Source organism: Xiphias gladius, chromosome 22, assembly GCF_016859285.1.
Source record: "Xiphias gladius isolate SHS-SW01 ecotype Sanya breed wild chromosome 22, ASM1685928v1, whole genome shotgun sequence".
NCBI lineage: Eukaryota > Metazoa > Chordata > Actinopteri > Istiophoriformes > Xiphiidae > Xiphias > Xiphias gladius.
The window spans coordinates 29451515-29467882 of record NC_053421.1 but is presented as its reverse complement, the minus strand read 5'-3'; the positions used below and the strand labels follow the sequence as shown (position 1 = coordinate 29467882).

General features: G+C 42.4%; 2 protein-coding genes across 2 annotated transcripts in view; both read right to left on the bottom strand.

The window, feature by feature from the left end:
* Positions 1–840, bottom strand: part of nek11 (NIMA-related kinase 11) — an 80815-nt gene extending 79975 nt beyond the window's left edge. Inside the window, exon 1 of the mRNA XM_040117312.1 lies at positions 755–840. The gene's annotated coding sequence lies outside the window, so the exon portion shown is untranslated. The remainder of the gene's footprint in view (positions 1–754) is intronic.
* cmtm7 (CKLF-like MARVEL transmembrane domain containing 7) lies at positions 779–8373 on the bottom strand. The gene is made up of 5 exons (XM_040117316.1): positions 8144–8373; positions 5145–5321; positions 4011–4109; positions 2524–2605; positions 779–891 (listed from the first exon to the last, which is right to left on the bottom strand). Exons 1-5 carry the CDS (start codon positions 8255–8257, stop codon positions 878–880), a joined length of 486 nt encoding a protein of 161 aa, XP_039973250.1. The 5' UTR covers positions 8258–8373; the 3' UTR covers positions 779–877.
* Between the last annotated feature and the right edge of the window lie 7995 nt (positions 8374–16368).

Genomic DNA, 16368 nt, shown 5'->3' with positions numbered 1-16368 from the left:
GACACAAATCTTTTAGTGTGCTAGCAAATTTAGCATAACAGGGCTATACTGTGCATCATTTCATTGCTGGGCAAGAGAAAAGTGATTTTAAAAAGAGCTTAATATATCTGTGGCACAAACTGCTTTTACTGAGCTTGAGGAAATTTCAAAGTAGAATAAAAAAGTTGGAATGGATGGGACATTGTATAACAAATCGAGCAAATCAAGCTAGATACTGTAAACCACTGAGGAAATGCAACAAAGGGGCGACACAGAGACGCTGTGGCTGCATTCAGACCTGTGAGATTTTGGCGGGAAATCGTCTGGATTGCTTTACGGCAGACAAGAGGGAGAGGGCGCTGTTCTTTTAAAGCTAACGCAGCTTAAACTTTCTTAAAAGCTTCTGTAAATCTTTGATAGCTGATGTTAAAACAATGGAAAAAGCTCAAGGAAAGAAAAAACATTTTTAAAACATGTCAACCTTTTTCAGGGAGGGAAAGCCAGGGCGGGAACCAGCAGGGATGATGGGAAATGGTGAATGATTGTTTGCACCAAATGTGTTACTGATACAATCAATGGCTATAATGTGACACTGAGCACCTTTAACTTGAAAATTTGACTTCAGAGGTTTGATAAGATTCAATGAGGAATAAAAAAATCAATTATGAGTAATAATGGACTACTGTCCTCTCAGGTTTTTACCGTAATTATCAGGGATATATATGTTTCAGATTGTTGAAAATGAAGGCTGGTCCTGGATCAACAATTCTGTTACCTCTGCGGTATGAGTTATAATCTGGTCGTCTTATTTATCCAGGTGGTTGCTGGGCGGAAAATTGACCAGGACATAGCAAACTGCCGACACGGCCATCTGGTTCCTTCGATACAGATCACTTTTTTACACTGATGCGCCTGGAGGGAAGGACGGAGGGAAGGATTGGTGCGAGAGAGAAGGAGGGATGGAGGGAGTGAGAAAAAAGAAAAGAATTGAGGAAGGGAAGACGGGAAGAAGGAGGAAGAAAGTTACACTCTCGTTACAGTAAAAATAATTTCTATCATGTGGATATGATTCACGTGTCTGACTATCACTTATATCACTTGTATGAAACAAACAGTTGGTTCAGTGTCGAAAAAAAACGTGATACTCTGCCTTTCAGTTCCACTTTAACAGCTAATTAGCAGTAATAGCATTGACAGCATTCTTCACTGACAACAGCAGTGAGACCGTTTCAGACTGTGCGTCTTGTAGAACAAACTCGAGACATGTTAATAAGGTTTAACAGGCCTGCAAACTCAAGTGAAATACATCGTGTTATGGACTGCATCCTAACTAATTCAGCTTCATCTTGAAAAAGCATCAGTCCCTAGTAGGTGCTGATTTGAATGTGGCGTAATAAAACTGCTGTTTTCTTTGGTAGCTGACGTCAGTCAATCCACGATGTCGCACATCAGAGCGGCTGAGCAAACACTGTTACTGCTGGAACCAACAGGGCTGAAGTCAGCTCACTTTAATTCAGTTCGCTCAGTTGATCTGGACAAGGTTAGTCAAGCTATCATCCAGCAGCAACCAAAAACATGGGGGCTTGGCACCCTAATATCCAAACATTCACCCTCACGCCCCCTAAACGAAAACCCCTTTAGATTCATGTATGTAGGTGACATATCTTTTGTTCAAAACAGCACATTTCTCTGGAAAGTGACAAGTTTGCAGGTCTGCACTGACAGCGTGTTCTGTAAACTAATAACAGATCATTTCAGAATTGGTTATTTTCTATTCTCAGATCCAGCTACTGTCTGAAAACTACAGACCGACATCTGTATTATAGAAACACACCGCGTGAAGCTACAGTATGAGCAGGTTATTATGGTATTTAATTATTCAGGACACTGTTGCTCTGTTTGTATTCCAGGGCTTCAACCAACAATTATTTTCAATATCGATTAATCTGATGATTATTTTCTCAATTAATCCATTAGTCTATAAATGTTCAAAGATAGTGAAAAAAATGCCATTTACAATTTCTCTAATCTTCAGTTTGCTTGTTTTGTCCATCCAACAATCCCAGTCAGTCAATCTACTGTTAAATCACCAAAAAAACAGCACGTCTCCAGGTTTGAGAAGCTGAAACCTGAGAATGTTTGTATTTTTTTGTTAGAAAAATGAAACAATTAATCGATTATCAAAATAGTTGCAGATGAATTTTTTGTTGGTCAACTAATGAACTAAGTGATTGATATTCTGTTTGATCAGCTGGTGATTCAACTACGCATCCTGTTCACGGTAGCTAGTTTATCACTGTCTTCTGCACACTGCCGCGTCGCTGAAATGATTATTGTGGCTTCCAGACTTCCGACTCTTTTAAGTCTACATGATACTTTCTATGATAATGTTTGTTTAATGTTTGATTTTGCAGGTTAATTTTTCTGAAAACATGAATGTGAAGCTGTTAACAGCTGCAACGAGGACCTGTTGCTGTGCTGTCTCTCCACACCTAAACAAAATACATTCAATTAAAAAAAAATCAGCTGCAGGAGGGGACGTACCAGTCTGATGAGAGCCACAGGTCACACTGTAAGATGTCCACAAACTAATGGCCATCAGGAATGCTGCTATGAAGCCAAACACCTGAAAATCAACCCAGCAGAGTCCACGTCAATATGAAAACACAACACGTATTAATCCAGAACGACAAAATTTACTTTGCTGACACGTTCTTAAAATCAAGAAAATGAAGTGGACAACGTTTTGTGTGATACTGTTTTGCAGTTTTCCTTCACGATGACAATTTTATTCCTCAACGGGATCTTGCAGTATTCAATAAAACTTAAATAAAACAATGAAATATAAAATCAGATTTGCTGATTGGTGAAGAAGCAGACCTCAGACCGGAAAGGTTTCTGTAGCAACTGGTTCCTCAGAACAACAATGCTATCAGTAAAGAATTTAACGTGACTTCCTCTGTAATTAGAGGCAGGGCAGTGGGACAGGCGCAGGAGGGACGGGGCAACCCCCAGAGGCATTTTAATAGTTTTCTTTCAGTGTTTAGTTTGCCTCTGCTTTCAGTAACCACAGAAACCAACCCACTCTGTTCAATAAATTTAACCTCAGAAGCATTTCTACTTGTTCACCTAGGCATGACTGCATCATTCCAACCAGCAGGAAGTTCAACAAATACCAAAATGAAAATACTAACAGACATTGCAAGAACCATTTCATTTTGCTCGTAAGAGCGACCAAGTCAGATCCAGCTCAGCAGAAACGTGTCGTTAATTGCTTGTTTCAACTTAGATGAATGAGCATCAGCATAATCAGCAGCCCAAAACTGTTGTACACAGTATGGCTGCCTGTTCCTCTGTTTGTGTGTGTGTGTGTGTGGATATGTTTCATACACAAAACTATCCCCCAGAGTAAAAAGAACTTCAAAGTCCGGAGCTTCGGGTCCTGCTCTCAGAAGCTGTTTAGCAGAATCCGTAGAGGACGTAAAATGAGGTGTTTCAACATGAAGTCAGAAGACAAGAAACATCTTGCTAAAGCAAAGCCAGTTAGATCAAAGGTCAAGTACTGAACTGTAGAAGCTCTCGTACCAAAACACTGATGGAAACAATCTAAAAAACACTAATTAAAAAATGTACTGTCGAACCTCTCAGTAAACTGAAATTAGCAGCCATGATGCACATCACACCGATACAGTCAACAGAATATTATTAGTACAAAGGCTTTTATTTCATTACTTTTATTGTCTTTGATTTCGGCATCATGCTTAAACACTAGATTCATTCAGATTATGGCCTTATAATTCTTAGAGAGTAATTTAACACTAAGTCCACTTTTTACTGACGATTGACTGATTTTCTGTTATTTTGCAGATGTACTATTTGGCATCCTAAAAAGTAACATGCAAAGGGCATTAAACAGTACATTAACTTTGTTTGTTTTTCTATAAATCTTTGCTATATTTTTTCTATAAATCCGAAGACTGTAAATATTATAAAAAGACTTTCAAATATTTGGTGTCTGCGTGCTTACGTACCGATCCGGCAGTCAGCGCTGAAACTCCTAAACTCTTCACCGCTGCGATGATGGAGGCGATGAAGATGAGGAGAGTCCCGACGGAGTAATGAAAGAACTCCTGAAACAGCAGAAACAAGCTTCTTCTAACAGCTGAACGTTTATCAGAACACGTCGAAACTTTTTGAGAGGCGGATGATTATATTTTTACCCAGCAGGAGACAATATACAACCATTTTTATCTTTATACAGTTAAGTGATTTTATAAAGTTCATTTTGAGACTTTTTTGTTCGCAAGACGTTTTTCATAAATGATAACTGATTAAGTCCCTGTCATCTTTGCTGCTTCCACTTATTAAAATGACAGTTTGGTTGCTTTACGTCATTTTATATCAGTGAAAATTAAAATATTTCTGGTTTTTGGACTTTTGGTGAGACTACAGATGCACGTTGAAGAATCCCTTTGCACTCTGAGAACTTGTGTTAATTTGCAGATGACACTCCAGTTTAAGTATTTAATAATTAATTAACAATGGCACTTTCCCTGATGAAAATCTAGTAAGTCAAAGCTGGGGTTCATTATTAAATGCTCTGCAACGGGAAAAAAAATGTGCGAAGCCTTTTTCTTCTCCATATTAAATTTAGCAGTCTTGATAAATCAATAGTAGTTAATAATAATTAATAATTGCTGGATGCAGACCTGATGAAATACACTCTGAATAATCCAGCAGAGGCAACCCTGAAGATAGACCAGCTGATTCTGTAATATTGAACCAAAATCTCAAATTTACGACATTTTAATCACAACTCAGTTCACCGCTGAGTTGACGGTGAGCTGAGAGGAAATGTGGGGTTTTCGGTGTGTTACTGAGCGCAATAAAAAAGAAAACTACCGCGTGCATCTTAAATATAAACCTAACTAACGAGAATTAGTTGTTCACACCTGCATCTTATACTACAGATGCTTCCTTTCTTCCTTTTTTTGGATGCTACAAAGATAAGTTTTTGATGAAACATCACATAAATTCCTGCTTTTTAACAATGAAGATCAAACAGATTAGATCAGTGGTGCAGAAGTTCAGTGGAAATGCATAATGAGAGAATGTGAGAAGATTAACCTGCAGGATGTAAATGTGGGGGTTTTTTTCCTGCTCACCGTCAGCGGCCAGTTGATGCATGGCATCTTTGCCTGCAGCCTGAACAGGTGCATGAGGAAGAAGATGAGTAAGGCGATGAGGAACCACAACGTCACAACCTCAAAGTACTGGAAAGCTGCCCAGCTGGGCCAACCCCGAGCACAGTGGACACAGAGGAAGGCGATGAGCAGAGCAAGCTGGAAAAAAAACAAATGTTAATATACTGAACCCTGTAACACCTGTAGTTTAAAGGATCAACCAAGGGATATTCCGCATTTCTCTTATAGTCAACAAATCCCATGTGCAGCACCCAATGCAGATTAATCCACATTGGGTGCTGCAGTGAGTATTTGTGGCAGCAGGACGGTGTGTGTGGGACCAAGTCTAAATAAACCACAGTGTGTGTGTTCGTGGTGGAACATGTCAACCCAGTGCAACAGTGTGAATCACTGATGTGTTTTTAATTTGTTTTTGGAGACACTGAGGCTGTATGGCTCAGAGGAATATGATATATCAGGCTATGATATACACACAGTGCTTATTAGCAGGAGACATTCAGTGTTGGTTCAACTCTGGGCATGAGGTTTGTTGACAGGAAGAGAGGAAGAAGCGAAATACTGAATATCACTGGACTTATACATTAGATATCTCACAACTGAAAGCACGTCAGTGTTGCAAAAATCCTGTCAAACCAATATTACCATAAATGGTCTCAAACAAGCAGAGAAATTATAAAAAAAGGCAACCTTAGTCAGTCTGATGACATGAGAAATGTACATTCACCGATCAGCCCCAACCCTGAAAACCATTTACCGGTTTTATGTAGGTATTTTAGTTTAAAATATTCAACAATCAACTAAAAATATCAACAAAAAGTGTTGAAATAACACTTTTGACATTATGTCAGAGACGTCTGTGTACCGTGGTGCAGAGGTATCTACTGAAGTTAGCATGCTAAGCAGCTAGCCGCGGCCCGTCCCGTCTCCTAATACCACTTTCTGCCTCAAGAGGCGATAGTGAGTCACTGCAGCGTCCAGTCTGCCCTCAGTCCAACGTGAAAGGACGAAGAAGTAGTAACTGTGAGCGGACTATAAACCCGCGTTGCAGTCGTCCTCTCTCGCGACATTCCTCCGTCTTTCCTCGAGCTCGGCTACTGATGCCGCTGCTCCAGCTGCTCTTCCCTCTCCCTCGCCTTCCTCCACCTCTCGCGGCTCCTCCGCTACTCCTGCCACCACCACATCTTCCTGGTTCTCTGACTGGGCAGACCGGGTGTCGTCAGACTAACAGTAACCAAAGGACACAGCCTACCGGCTACATAATCAGACTGGAAGGTAGGGTTGGCAACATGTCAACAGCTGCCCTGTGCTGAGGTCAGGTTCATTCAGGCTAACGTTAGCTCAACGTGAGGGCGAGGGTTGAAACCTGGCTGTGATGGGCCAGTGAGCCCAGGCCCGGACTACACTGACTGACAGGGACGCAGAGAGGCCCGGTAAAAACTTCATGGATTTTCGGACAGTCCTCTGACGCGGCGGCGGCCCACCGGGACTTGTCCTGGTTTGGCCGAGGGCCGGTCTGACCTCGGCGCAGGGGAAGGGGACGGGGGGAGGAGGGACCAAAGAGTGCATTTCCTTGTTTCCTATTTGACAGTTGGCCACATCTTATGAATTGCCCCTTTAATACTGTGGCTGAATGGTGTATACATAAACCATTAAAACCAGTTAATGGTTTTAATGGTTTGGCTGATGCTATATATATATATACATACAGTATATATCTATCTATGTATATACTCAGGATGTAGAGCAGGTCGTCCACTAACCGGAAGGTCGGTGGTTCGATCCCCGGCTCCTCCAGTCTGCACGTGGATTGCCCCTGATGCATGATCAGGGTGTGAGCCTGTGTGTGTGTGTGTGTGTGGGTGTGTGTTTGTGTGTGTGTGTGTGGAAAGCGCAGTATGTACGGAAAAGGGAGCTGTGTGAATGTGTGTGTGAATGGGTGGATGCGGCAGTAGTGTGAAGCGCCTCGAGTGGTCGAAAAGACGAGAAAAGAGCTGTGTAAGTGCCGTCCATTTACCATTTATACACACGGTTTATATCTCTCTCTATATGTACTGTGAAGATACACCGGATACGTCGGTTTACATGTTGCCCGAAACTACGTAACATAAACTGCCCACAACTACCACGTAACATTTGTTTAGCTTGTTAAAGGAACATTTCAACATTTTAGGAAATAAAATATTTTTGACCACTAGCAGTGCTATGGAGCCATTTTCTTCTCAAGTGGGTCCCTGTTTAGTTTGTATGCCATGACCGTGGGGATGAAAAAAAATTAATCAGCAGCTATTTCGATAACTGAGGAATCGTTTTAGTCACTGGTTGGGCAAAAATACCTAAAAGTCCAAGTCTGTTTTCAGCCTCTCGAACGCGAGGATTGGCGGATTTTCATCGTCTTATATGATGGTAAATGAAATATCTTTGGGCTTCGATTTGAAGACATTAATTCGGCCTTTATGGAATTCTGACTTTTTAAGAATTTACAATTAACAATTAGTCAAGAAAACAATCGTCCGACTGGCGGACACTGAAAATAACCCTTACATGCAGCCTTGTCTTTTTAAGGCCTTACCTTGGTTCCTGGGAAACTGTGGTGGGCGTGTTCCACTTTTCTTTTTTTTTTTAACGTTTTATTGACCAAATGACTCATTGGTTAATCGACCGATTAATCGTCGGATCAATTGATAAATTAATAATAACGTAATCATCGATTATTTAAGCTGACAGTAAACTCAAGCAGCGTGAACAGAAAACACCGACAACATCAACAGCAGAGACGTTAATTTAATAGTTTTCCTGAACCTCCATGTTACCGGCGAAGCTCACGGCTCTGTCTGTTAGCTAAACCTGTCCCGGTAAGTCGGTGTGAACGAACCCGGTGTTACTCGGTTACCGTAAAACTCGGTTAAACTCCGTGCAAACTCCGGGTTAACCTGTTATTTTTCCGTCGGACCGACTCTCACCATCTGTCCGATCTTGAGCAGTCCCGGGATGGTCCGGGTGTAGCCCATGTTGAAGACGCCGTCGCCGGACGTCCTCGTCGTTGTTGTCGTTGTCGTGATGACGGTGTGCGACATGCTGACGGTAAGTAGCCCGGTGAATATCACGGTAAATCTGTCTGTTGACAGGTTAAACTGCTGCGGAGGTTCGCCGTCGAGTGCTAACGGTTCAGCCCGTCCGTCGGTGCGGTACACGACCGTCAACGGCCACCGGGTCCACAGCGAGACTTCCGGCAGAGATTTCAGAACAAAAGCCCTGGTTGGGCGCTGTGAAGGCTCGAGGGTGACTGTTTCAGATGGTGGTCACTTATAAACCATTGTGGAATAATTATATTAAATAAAAACATCGATGTGAGAGGCATTAAGTTGTATTTAAAATATATATATATCATTTAACGGTCACAGTAAGATAATGATTAATCTTGAACTTGTCTCCAGAGACTCCAACAGTGATTATTGGTTGATTATTAGTCTGTGGAGCTGTTTCTGATTAAACTGCAGCTCCCAGATTTTTCCTAATGAAGGAGCAGCTCTATGGCCGAGAGGAATCAGACATATCGGGTTTTGGAAACACAGACACATGTCACGCGTCAGTAGGACACAATCAGTGTTGGTTTGATCTTTTCATGGGATTTGTTGACAATAAGGAAAATATAGAAAATCGCCGGCTTTACTCTTTAATTTTCAACAATATATTTCAAAAAATCTGTTCCATTCCACAGAGTGTAATAGAATGATCTTTACATGTGCCAACTTATGACATTTCATTCTTCATATCAAGAATGAATACTGAATAAAAATTTAATTTTCAATGGTTTAAACACCTAAATACTCAAAGTTCTTCTAAGAAAGAGTATTTTCGACCAAGAGTACCACTGGCAATGAAAACTGTGATAACTGCATACACTTGCAATACCAAAACACCAACTTTATTTAACAATTAAATTAGTTTTTGTGAGCACGGTTTATTATTATTAGGGTTGAAACAGAATAGTGGAAGTACAGACATGTTTCCAGATGTATAAATACACTGAACACTAGTTATAATTACAGTAGAGATGGCAGGTAAATTACTGACAGAAACTGACCTAAATGAAAATGTATTTAAAGAGTAATCTGTCATTTCACATCCTGTATTCAGACAACACTTGCTGCACAGAAACAATGCCTAATTTTTGTCACTGTGGATATTTTAATGGAAAGAATCTGAGTTTTAGTGCCTTTATTTTGAAGTGAACATCCTGTGTCTGCTGGTTTCAAAAAAGTCGAGTGTGTGAGTATTGACTAGTGTATGTGTGTGTGTGAGTCTGTGTGTGTGCGTGTGTTTGGAGGTGTGGTCAGTGTCAGGAAACACTGCAGCAGCAGCAGCAGCAGCAGCAGCAGCAGTGCTGAGTGTGAAAGCTTCCAGAGCCTCAGAGAAACCCACGATTGTTCTCTGATCAGTGGTGACGACAGAGGGCCAAGGTCAGGACCTTTCTCTTCACATCCACACACTGAACACGCACCTCGCACACCCCACACTCACAGGACAGACTGTTCCAGCACTCTCACGTCAGAGAGGACAGACTGGGAGTGTGTTCTGACAGCCAGGTCCGTTCTGGATCCGGTTTCAAGGTAGTAGAATACCGTGGCTTTGTAAAGTTCTGCGGCCAAACAAACCTCTCATCTTTCACTCATTATCTCTCTCAGTTGGTTTTCCTCTCTCTGACTCTACAGGCGTCTGTGAATGAGGGGGGCCCGTTTGTAAAATGAGTAAAAATGTGTTCAGACTCACATTTAAAGTCCTGCGTCTTGGCGGGAACAAACTGTACAATATTATAGTGCCATTCTTACGAAAAAATATCTACAGATAGCTGCTATATGTAACTCCTAAAGCAATGCACAGATTATGGGACAGTGGGCCCTTGGACATGTTAAAGCCCCCCCATTAAATACAGCTGTTTTAAAGGACTGCGGTACACAGCCTATTAATATATCTAGCAAAGAGCTGCTAACTAAGGGTAAAACTTCCTTAAGCAGCCTAGTTGGGACTGGGTCTAAGAGACAGGTTGATGCTTTAGATGAAGACGTTGTTGAAGTTAGTTGGCGAAGGTCGATGGGAGGGAAACTCTGAAAGATCCATGACACCTCTGTGGTGTGTGAACCTTCGTCATCATTGTCCGTGTTGATCTACCTTTTCCAGAAACATCGCTGATCTGTCCCCAGTTGCTTCCATCCAGGATGAATGTACCAGACATCTGTGCTTCCTTAGTATTCACTGTTTAAATCTTAGAGAAGATCAGTTGGCATCACAGTACACAGTACAATAGGGTGACTCACCAGCTGAGTGTCTGGATGACGCTCATGAATTTTTGACTAAAACGCTCTCCCAGCTCATAGCTCTTATAAATAATTGAAACTGCGGCCTCAGTAACACTAAACCTAGAGGAGACAAGGCAGGGGGAAAAGCTGCGAGAGGCCCACCTGCTGGGACCGAATCTGGTTTGGTCCCAGCAGGTGGGCTACAGCTTCACCAGTTGTCCCTCTCTTGTGGTGGGCTCGTGGAATCCCCTGTCCTTTGCCAGAGCACTTTTCCAATTTGTAAAACCTTATTTTGGAAGCATAAATAATTCATAATATTCCTGACAGCTGAAGCCAAAACACACATCTTGGCTGAGAACATTGCCAGCTTGTGTTAAATGCACGATGACCCAGGATTGGGAATGATCTCAGTAACGCCAGCAGCAACGAGGTCTCCCTGTTCGGGGTCATGGAGCTTACTGCTGTCGGGAGGGGGTGAGGGGGTGCTCGTACTTGGGCCGGGCAACAACATGCCCACTCCACGCTCCAAACCGAACTCGGACAAACGACACAAAGGTGAGATTTATGCTTTAATGGAAGTGTTTTTAAACAGTGTTTTTCTCTTTTACAAGCGAAAACACTGCGAGGATGAAGACTAACTGGTCGGTTTTGCAAATGTACACCTGGTTAACTGCCCCCATCTCCATTATAGTGTAACACACAGCTCCTTCCTAGGGCTTTTCAATGGAACCTTTGTTCTCTCTGTTACAAGTAAAAGTCGTGTATTTGAAGTTCTACTTGAGTAAAAGCAAATAAGTATTACCAGCAAAATGTGCTGCAAGTATCAAATGTAAAAGTTATTGCTTTGCAAAATGGGGACGTGAAAAGCAGTTGTTGTCTACCACAGTAAATATTTCTATAGCAGCTGTGTTCTGTGGCCACAAAGTGGTTAAGACACACACACATACCAACAGATACGAGCGCACACATTCACATATTCGCACACTCGGCAGCAGCAGCAGTAGCAGCAGGAAGTGTACCTGCAACCTGCAGCAGCTTCTGGACGGAAAAGCTTAAACTGATCTGGACTCGATCTGTCGGATCAAACTGACCTGAGGACATGCGGGGAGTTTAAAATCCACCTGATTGTGTGTGTTGTTCAGGTCTAAGTTTGTGCCACATTGAAAACCTCAGATGAACCACAGGGAGCTGCTAGTGTCACCCAAACCACAGGGGCTTTTTTGTGTTTTTCTAAGCACCTTGTTTCAACTGGGGTTTTACGGTATATCGGCGCGATAATTCCTGGAGACAGAGCCTCTCTCTTGAGGTAGAGGCAATCTGATTGGCTGGTTTAAACCTTCAAAGGTCAGAGACAAAAAATTATAGACTTTGGACAAGGAAGCTTGAACTTAGATTTTGATCTTAAACCACTTTGTATGCAGCTATAGCTGGAATCTGACATTTTTTTTGTAAGTATGATTAACAGATTCTGCTCGTTTTATAGATTTTAATATGAATATATTGTAATATTCAATTCAATACAATTCAGTTTTATTTATATAGCAGCCAAATCATAACGGAGGTCACCTCAGGGCACTTGTCATGTAGAGCAGGTCTAGGCTCTTTATAGTAGGTCTCTATAGTTATATTTACAGAGACCCAACATTCCCCCATGAGCAAGCACTCGGCGACAGCGGTAAAGAAAACTCCCTTTAACAGGTAGAAACCTTGAACAGAACCAGGGTCGTGGTGGGAGGCTGGGTTGAGAGAGAGAGAGGGAGAGAGAGAGGGAGAGAGGGAGCACAGTAGACGTATAACATAAAGATGTTTAACAATAATGAGACTAATAATAAAACTAATAATTATAACAATTGGGCTAATAATAATAACAATACTAATAAAACTGAATATAATAATAGATGATCATCATAATAACTGAACCAGTGGGTGTTGAGCAGGATCACGGGGCAGTAGGTGGTTTAAAGTCACAGATCCGGACTCTGCAGCACCAGGGACAGAAACACCTGCAGAAAGCGACAGGAAGAGAAAGGAGAGAGATGAGAAAGGACAAAACTACGGGAGAGAGAAGAAAACGAGTTAGTAACGAGCATTGATGGGATATGAATACCTATGGATGGAGAGAGAGAGGAGCTTGGTGCATCATGGGAAGTCCCCCAGCAGTCTACGCCTATGGCAGCATAACTAGGGTCTGGTTCAAGACCAGCCTGAGCAGCCCTGACTGTAGGCCTTATCAAAGAGGAAGGTTTTAAGCCTACTCTTAAACCTGGAGAGGGCGTCTACCTCCTGGACCCAAACTGGAAGATGGTTCCACAGTAGAGGAGCTTGATGACTGAAGGATCAGCCTCCCAGTCTACTTTTGGAGACTCTATGAACCACAAGTAAGCCTTCATTCTGGGAGCACAGTGTTCTACTGGGGTAATAGGGTTCTATATGACGGTTCCTGACCATTAAGGGCTTTGTAGGTGAGGAGGAGGATTTTAAATTATATTCAGAATTTTACAGGGAGCCAATGCAAAGAAGCTAACACAGAAATGTGATCTTTTTTCCTAGTCCCTGTCAGTACTGGTGCTGCAGCATTCTGGATCAGATGTAGAGTATTTAGAGACTTGGTGGGACAGCCTGATAATAAGGAATTACAATACTCCAGCCTAGAAGTAACTAAAGAATGGACTAGTTTTTCAGCATCTTTTTGAAACAGGAATTGCCTGATTTTTCCAATGTTACATAGTTGAAAAAAGACAGTCCTGGAAGTTTGTTTTAGGTGAGAGTTAAAGGACGTATCCTGATCAAAGAGAACTCCCAGATTCCCAACAGTGGTGCTGGAGGCCAGGGCGATGCCATCTGGAGTAACTATATCATTAGATAAGGTGTTTCTGAGGTGTTGGGGGCCAAACACAATAACTTCTGTTTTGTCTGAGTTTAACAGCAGAAAGTTACTGGTCATCCAGGTCTTTATGTCCTTAAGGCAAGCTTGAAGTTAAGTTTTGACAAGTACAACTGGGTATCATCTGCATAACAATCCAAGTTTATGGAGTGTTCCTAATAATATTGCGTAAATGAAGCATAAATAAGGGGAATAAAAACTGGTCCAAGCACAGAACCCTGTGGAACTCCACGACTAACTTGTGAGTATATGAAGGATTTATCGTTAACGTGCACAAACTGAAATAGATCTGATAAATAGGACATAAACCATCTTAGAGCGGTTCCTTTAATGCATATTAAATGTTCCAGTCTCTGTAACAGGATGTGATGGTCAGTGGTATCAAATGTCTAAGGTCTAACAAGACAGATACAGAGCAAGTACAGAGACAAGTCCTTTGTCTGATGCAGTTAGAAGGTCATTTGTACCTTTCACCAGTGCTGTCTCTGTGCTATGATGCTCTCTAAATCCTGACTGAAAATCCTCAAATAAACTTATTATTGTTTCAGACTAGCATGCCAGGCTAAGTGGGACTCTGCCCGTTATGGAGAACGCCATATCCTTTCAAGTTTTCAAATAGTTTGCTTTAATATGTGGGTTTGGGAGTTAAACCATGGAGCTAACCTCCTTTGTTTCATTATCTTCTTTTTTAGAGGGGCTGTAGAGTCGAGTGTTATTCTCATTGAGCCTGCAGCACTATCAACAAGTTGGTCAATTTGGGAGGGACTAAAGTTAGCATACGAGTCCTCTGTTCTATTGAATCATGGCAGTTAATTAAGTGCTGATGGAATCACTTCCTTAAATTTAGCTACAGCTCTATCAGATAGTCATCTAGAAAAGACATTTCTGCCTCATAGTGTGTTGTCCAGTAACAGGAAGTCAAAAGTTACCAAACGATGGTCAGATAAAAGAGAATTCTGTAGAAAGATTATTAAATGTTCAATTTCGATGCCATAAGTCAGAATTAGGTCCAGGTTGCGGTTAAAAATGTGAGTGGGTTTATTTACACTGAATGAACTATAATGAATAGAACAGGCTTTAAAGTTTCCCATGATGGATGTGTAAGACTAAGAACCAGGCTTTGAATGAGTTATAAATGAGTTTAGGTTTAGGGTTGGTTTTTAGGCTTGAGTTGAAAATGGCTGCGACTCCAAGTCCTCGGCTGGTGCCTTGAGGAATGTGGGTATTAATATGACTGGGGGGAGTGGATTCATTTAGGCAACATATTCAACATGACACAGCCTGGTTTCATTGAGACTAGATATATCGATATAAAGATCTAATATTGGATCATTTACTAATACGACTTTGGATGGTAGCGATCTAATGTTTAAGAGGCTGTAATTCTATTTTCTTGTACTTCTGCAGTGGTGGTCTTCATTTTTATGAGGTTTCTGTGTACAACTCCTCTTCTGTTTGTTTCTGAGTTAGTTAATTTAGGTGGTCGGGGGCAGACACAGTCTCCATGGGGGTCTGGGTGGGTGACTGTTGTTCTGGAAGCACAGAGAAGCGCGTAGGACTGAGCTCTGCCTCCTGGTCTCAACTCTGGGTTGATATGGTTTTGGTCTACCAATAAACCCAGGCAGATTTCTAGATGTGAGAGCTGCTCCATCCAAAGTGGGATGTACGCCGTCTCTCCTGATCAGACCAGGACTTCCCCAGAAAGTCCGACAGTTATCTACAAAGCCCAAGTCCTCAGATGTAAAACTATTAGCCACATTTCCTAAACCGTGTTTTCGGATTATTTTTGCTTGTATGAAGAGTCTTGAAAACATGACGCGCATGAATGAATTTACTGTTTTGCAAAGTAGAGCACAGTGTTGGAGAAAACTGTAAAATGCTGACGCAACGATGGTGAAATATTTGAGATGGTCTGTCAGATACTCTCTGCCACGTTGGAGCAGTCAGCATGAGAAAAAAAAAAACCAATTCTTCCTCTTTTCAACGGTTCTGGACCAGAAAAGGGGATACAAGAAAGGTTCGGGTTTTTTTGTCAGAAGCAAGACTCCTCTGCCACGACGGTGTTGTCCTCTGAAATCATCTCTCAGTGGGTTCATTGCTGAATAAAGTTTCATTGTCCTAAACAGGAGCAGGCTTGACTCAGGCTGTAGAGAAATAACAAAAAAACGGTTGCCGAATTGAATTATGAGAGGATTTTGTGACATTTAGGCCTGAGAGCAAGTTCTAGCTTAAATTTTTAAAACATTTCTCTGGACGTTCAGGACGTAGTATTATGATTTTTTTTTTTTCAGTTGGAGAACAAAGTCTCAGTTTTACACCTTAAATGGAACATGTTCCGTTTTCAACCAAACCACCATGACAGCAGCTCACCTCTGGTTCCCAGGCAGTAAACGATGACGCCCGTAGAGAGCAGCACCAGCAGCAGCAGCAGCAGCAGGAGGCCACACACGGTCAGCGTTATCATCAGAGTATCGCTGGCCGGATAGGTCCGCTCTGCTCCGCCCAGCTCGCCCTCCGCCCTGCAGGTCAACGCCTCCTCCTCCGGGTACGGCACAGAGCTGATCAGTCGGTACAGACCGGTCTGAGAGGTCTGGACCTGGTTCTCTATCAGGCTCGTTTAACTTAACAGAACGGGATTTGTTAATCAGGAAGTCCAGATGTGCTAACACCGAGCTGCCTGGAGATCAGCGTGGAGGGAATCACAGTGTCGAATGCGGAGCTGAAGTCAATGAACAACAGTCTGAAGTAGGAGTTGGGACCGACCAGGTGGGTCAGAGCAGAGTGGAGAGCCGTGGAGAGGACGTCCTCTGTTGAGCTGTTGGTGCAGTAGGCAAACTGACGACGGTCATGGGCAATGGATAGACAGGATGTCGGTCTCTCAGAACACTGTGCAATGATGGGGTTGAGCGCAGCTGGGTGGAAGTCATTCGGGGGCCGTGGCAGTGGAGTGCTTTGGCACTGGCACGATGGCGGTGGTCTTGAAGCGTGGGCCAGAGACAGATGG

Excerpts from the sequence above, each read along its gene's own strand:
- cmtm7 (XM_040117316.1), bottom strand. The coding sequence starts at position 8,257 with ATGTCGCACACCGTCATCACGACAACGACAACAACGACGAGGACGTCC. Across the intron at positions 5,322-8,143 it reads TGCTCAAGATCGGACAGATG|CTTGCTCTGCTCATCGCCTT; the intron begins GTGAGAGTCGGT and ends TTTTTTTTCCAG. Across the intron at positions 2,606-4,010 it reads CAGCGCTGACTGCCGGATCG|GTGTTTGGCTTCATAGCAGC; the intron begins GTACGTAAGCAC and ends GTTGATTTTCAG.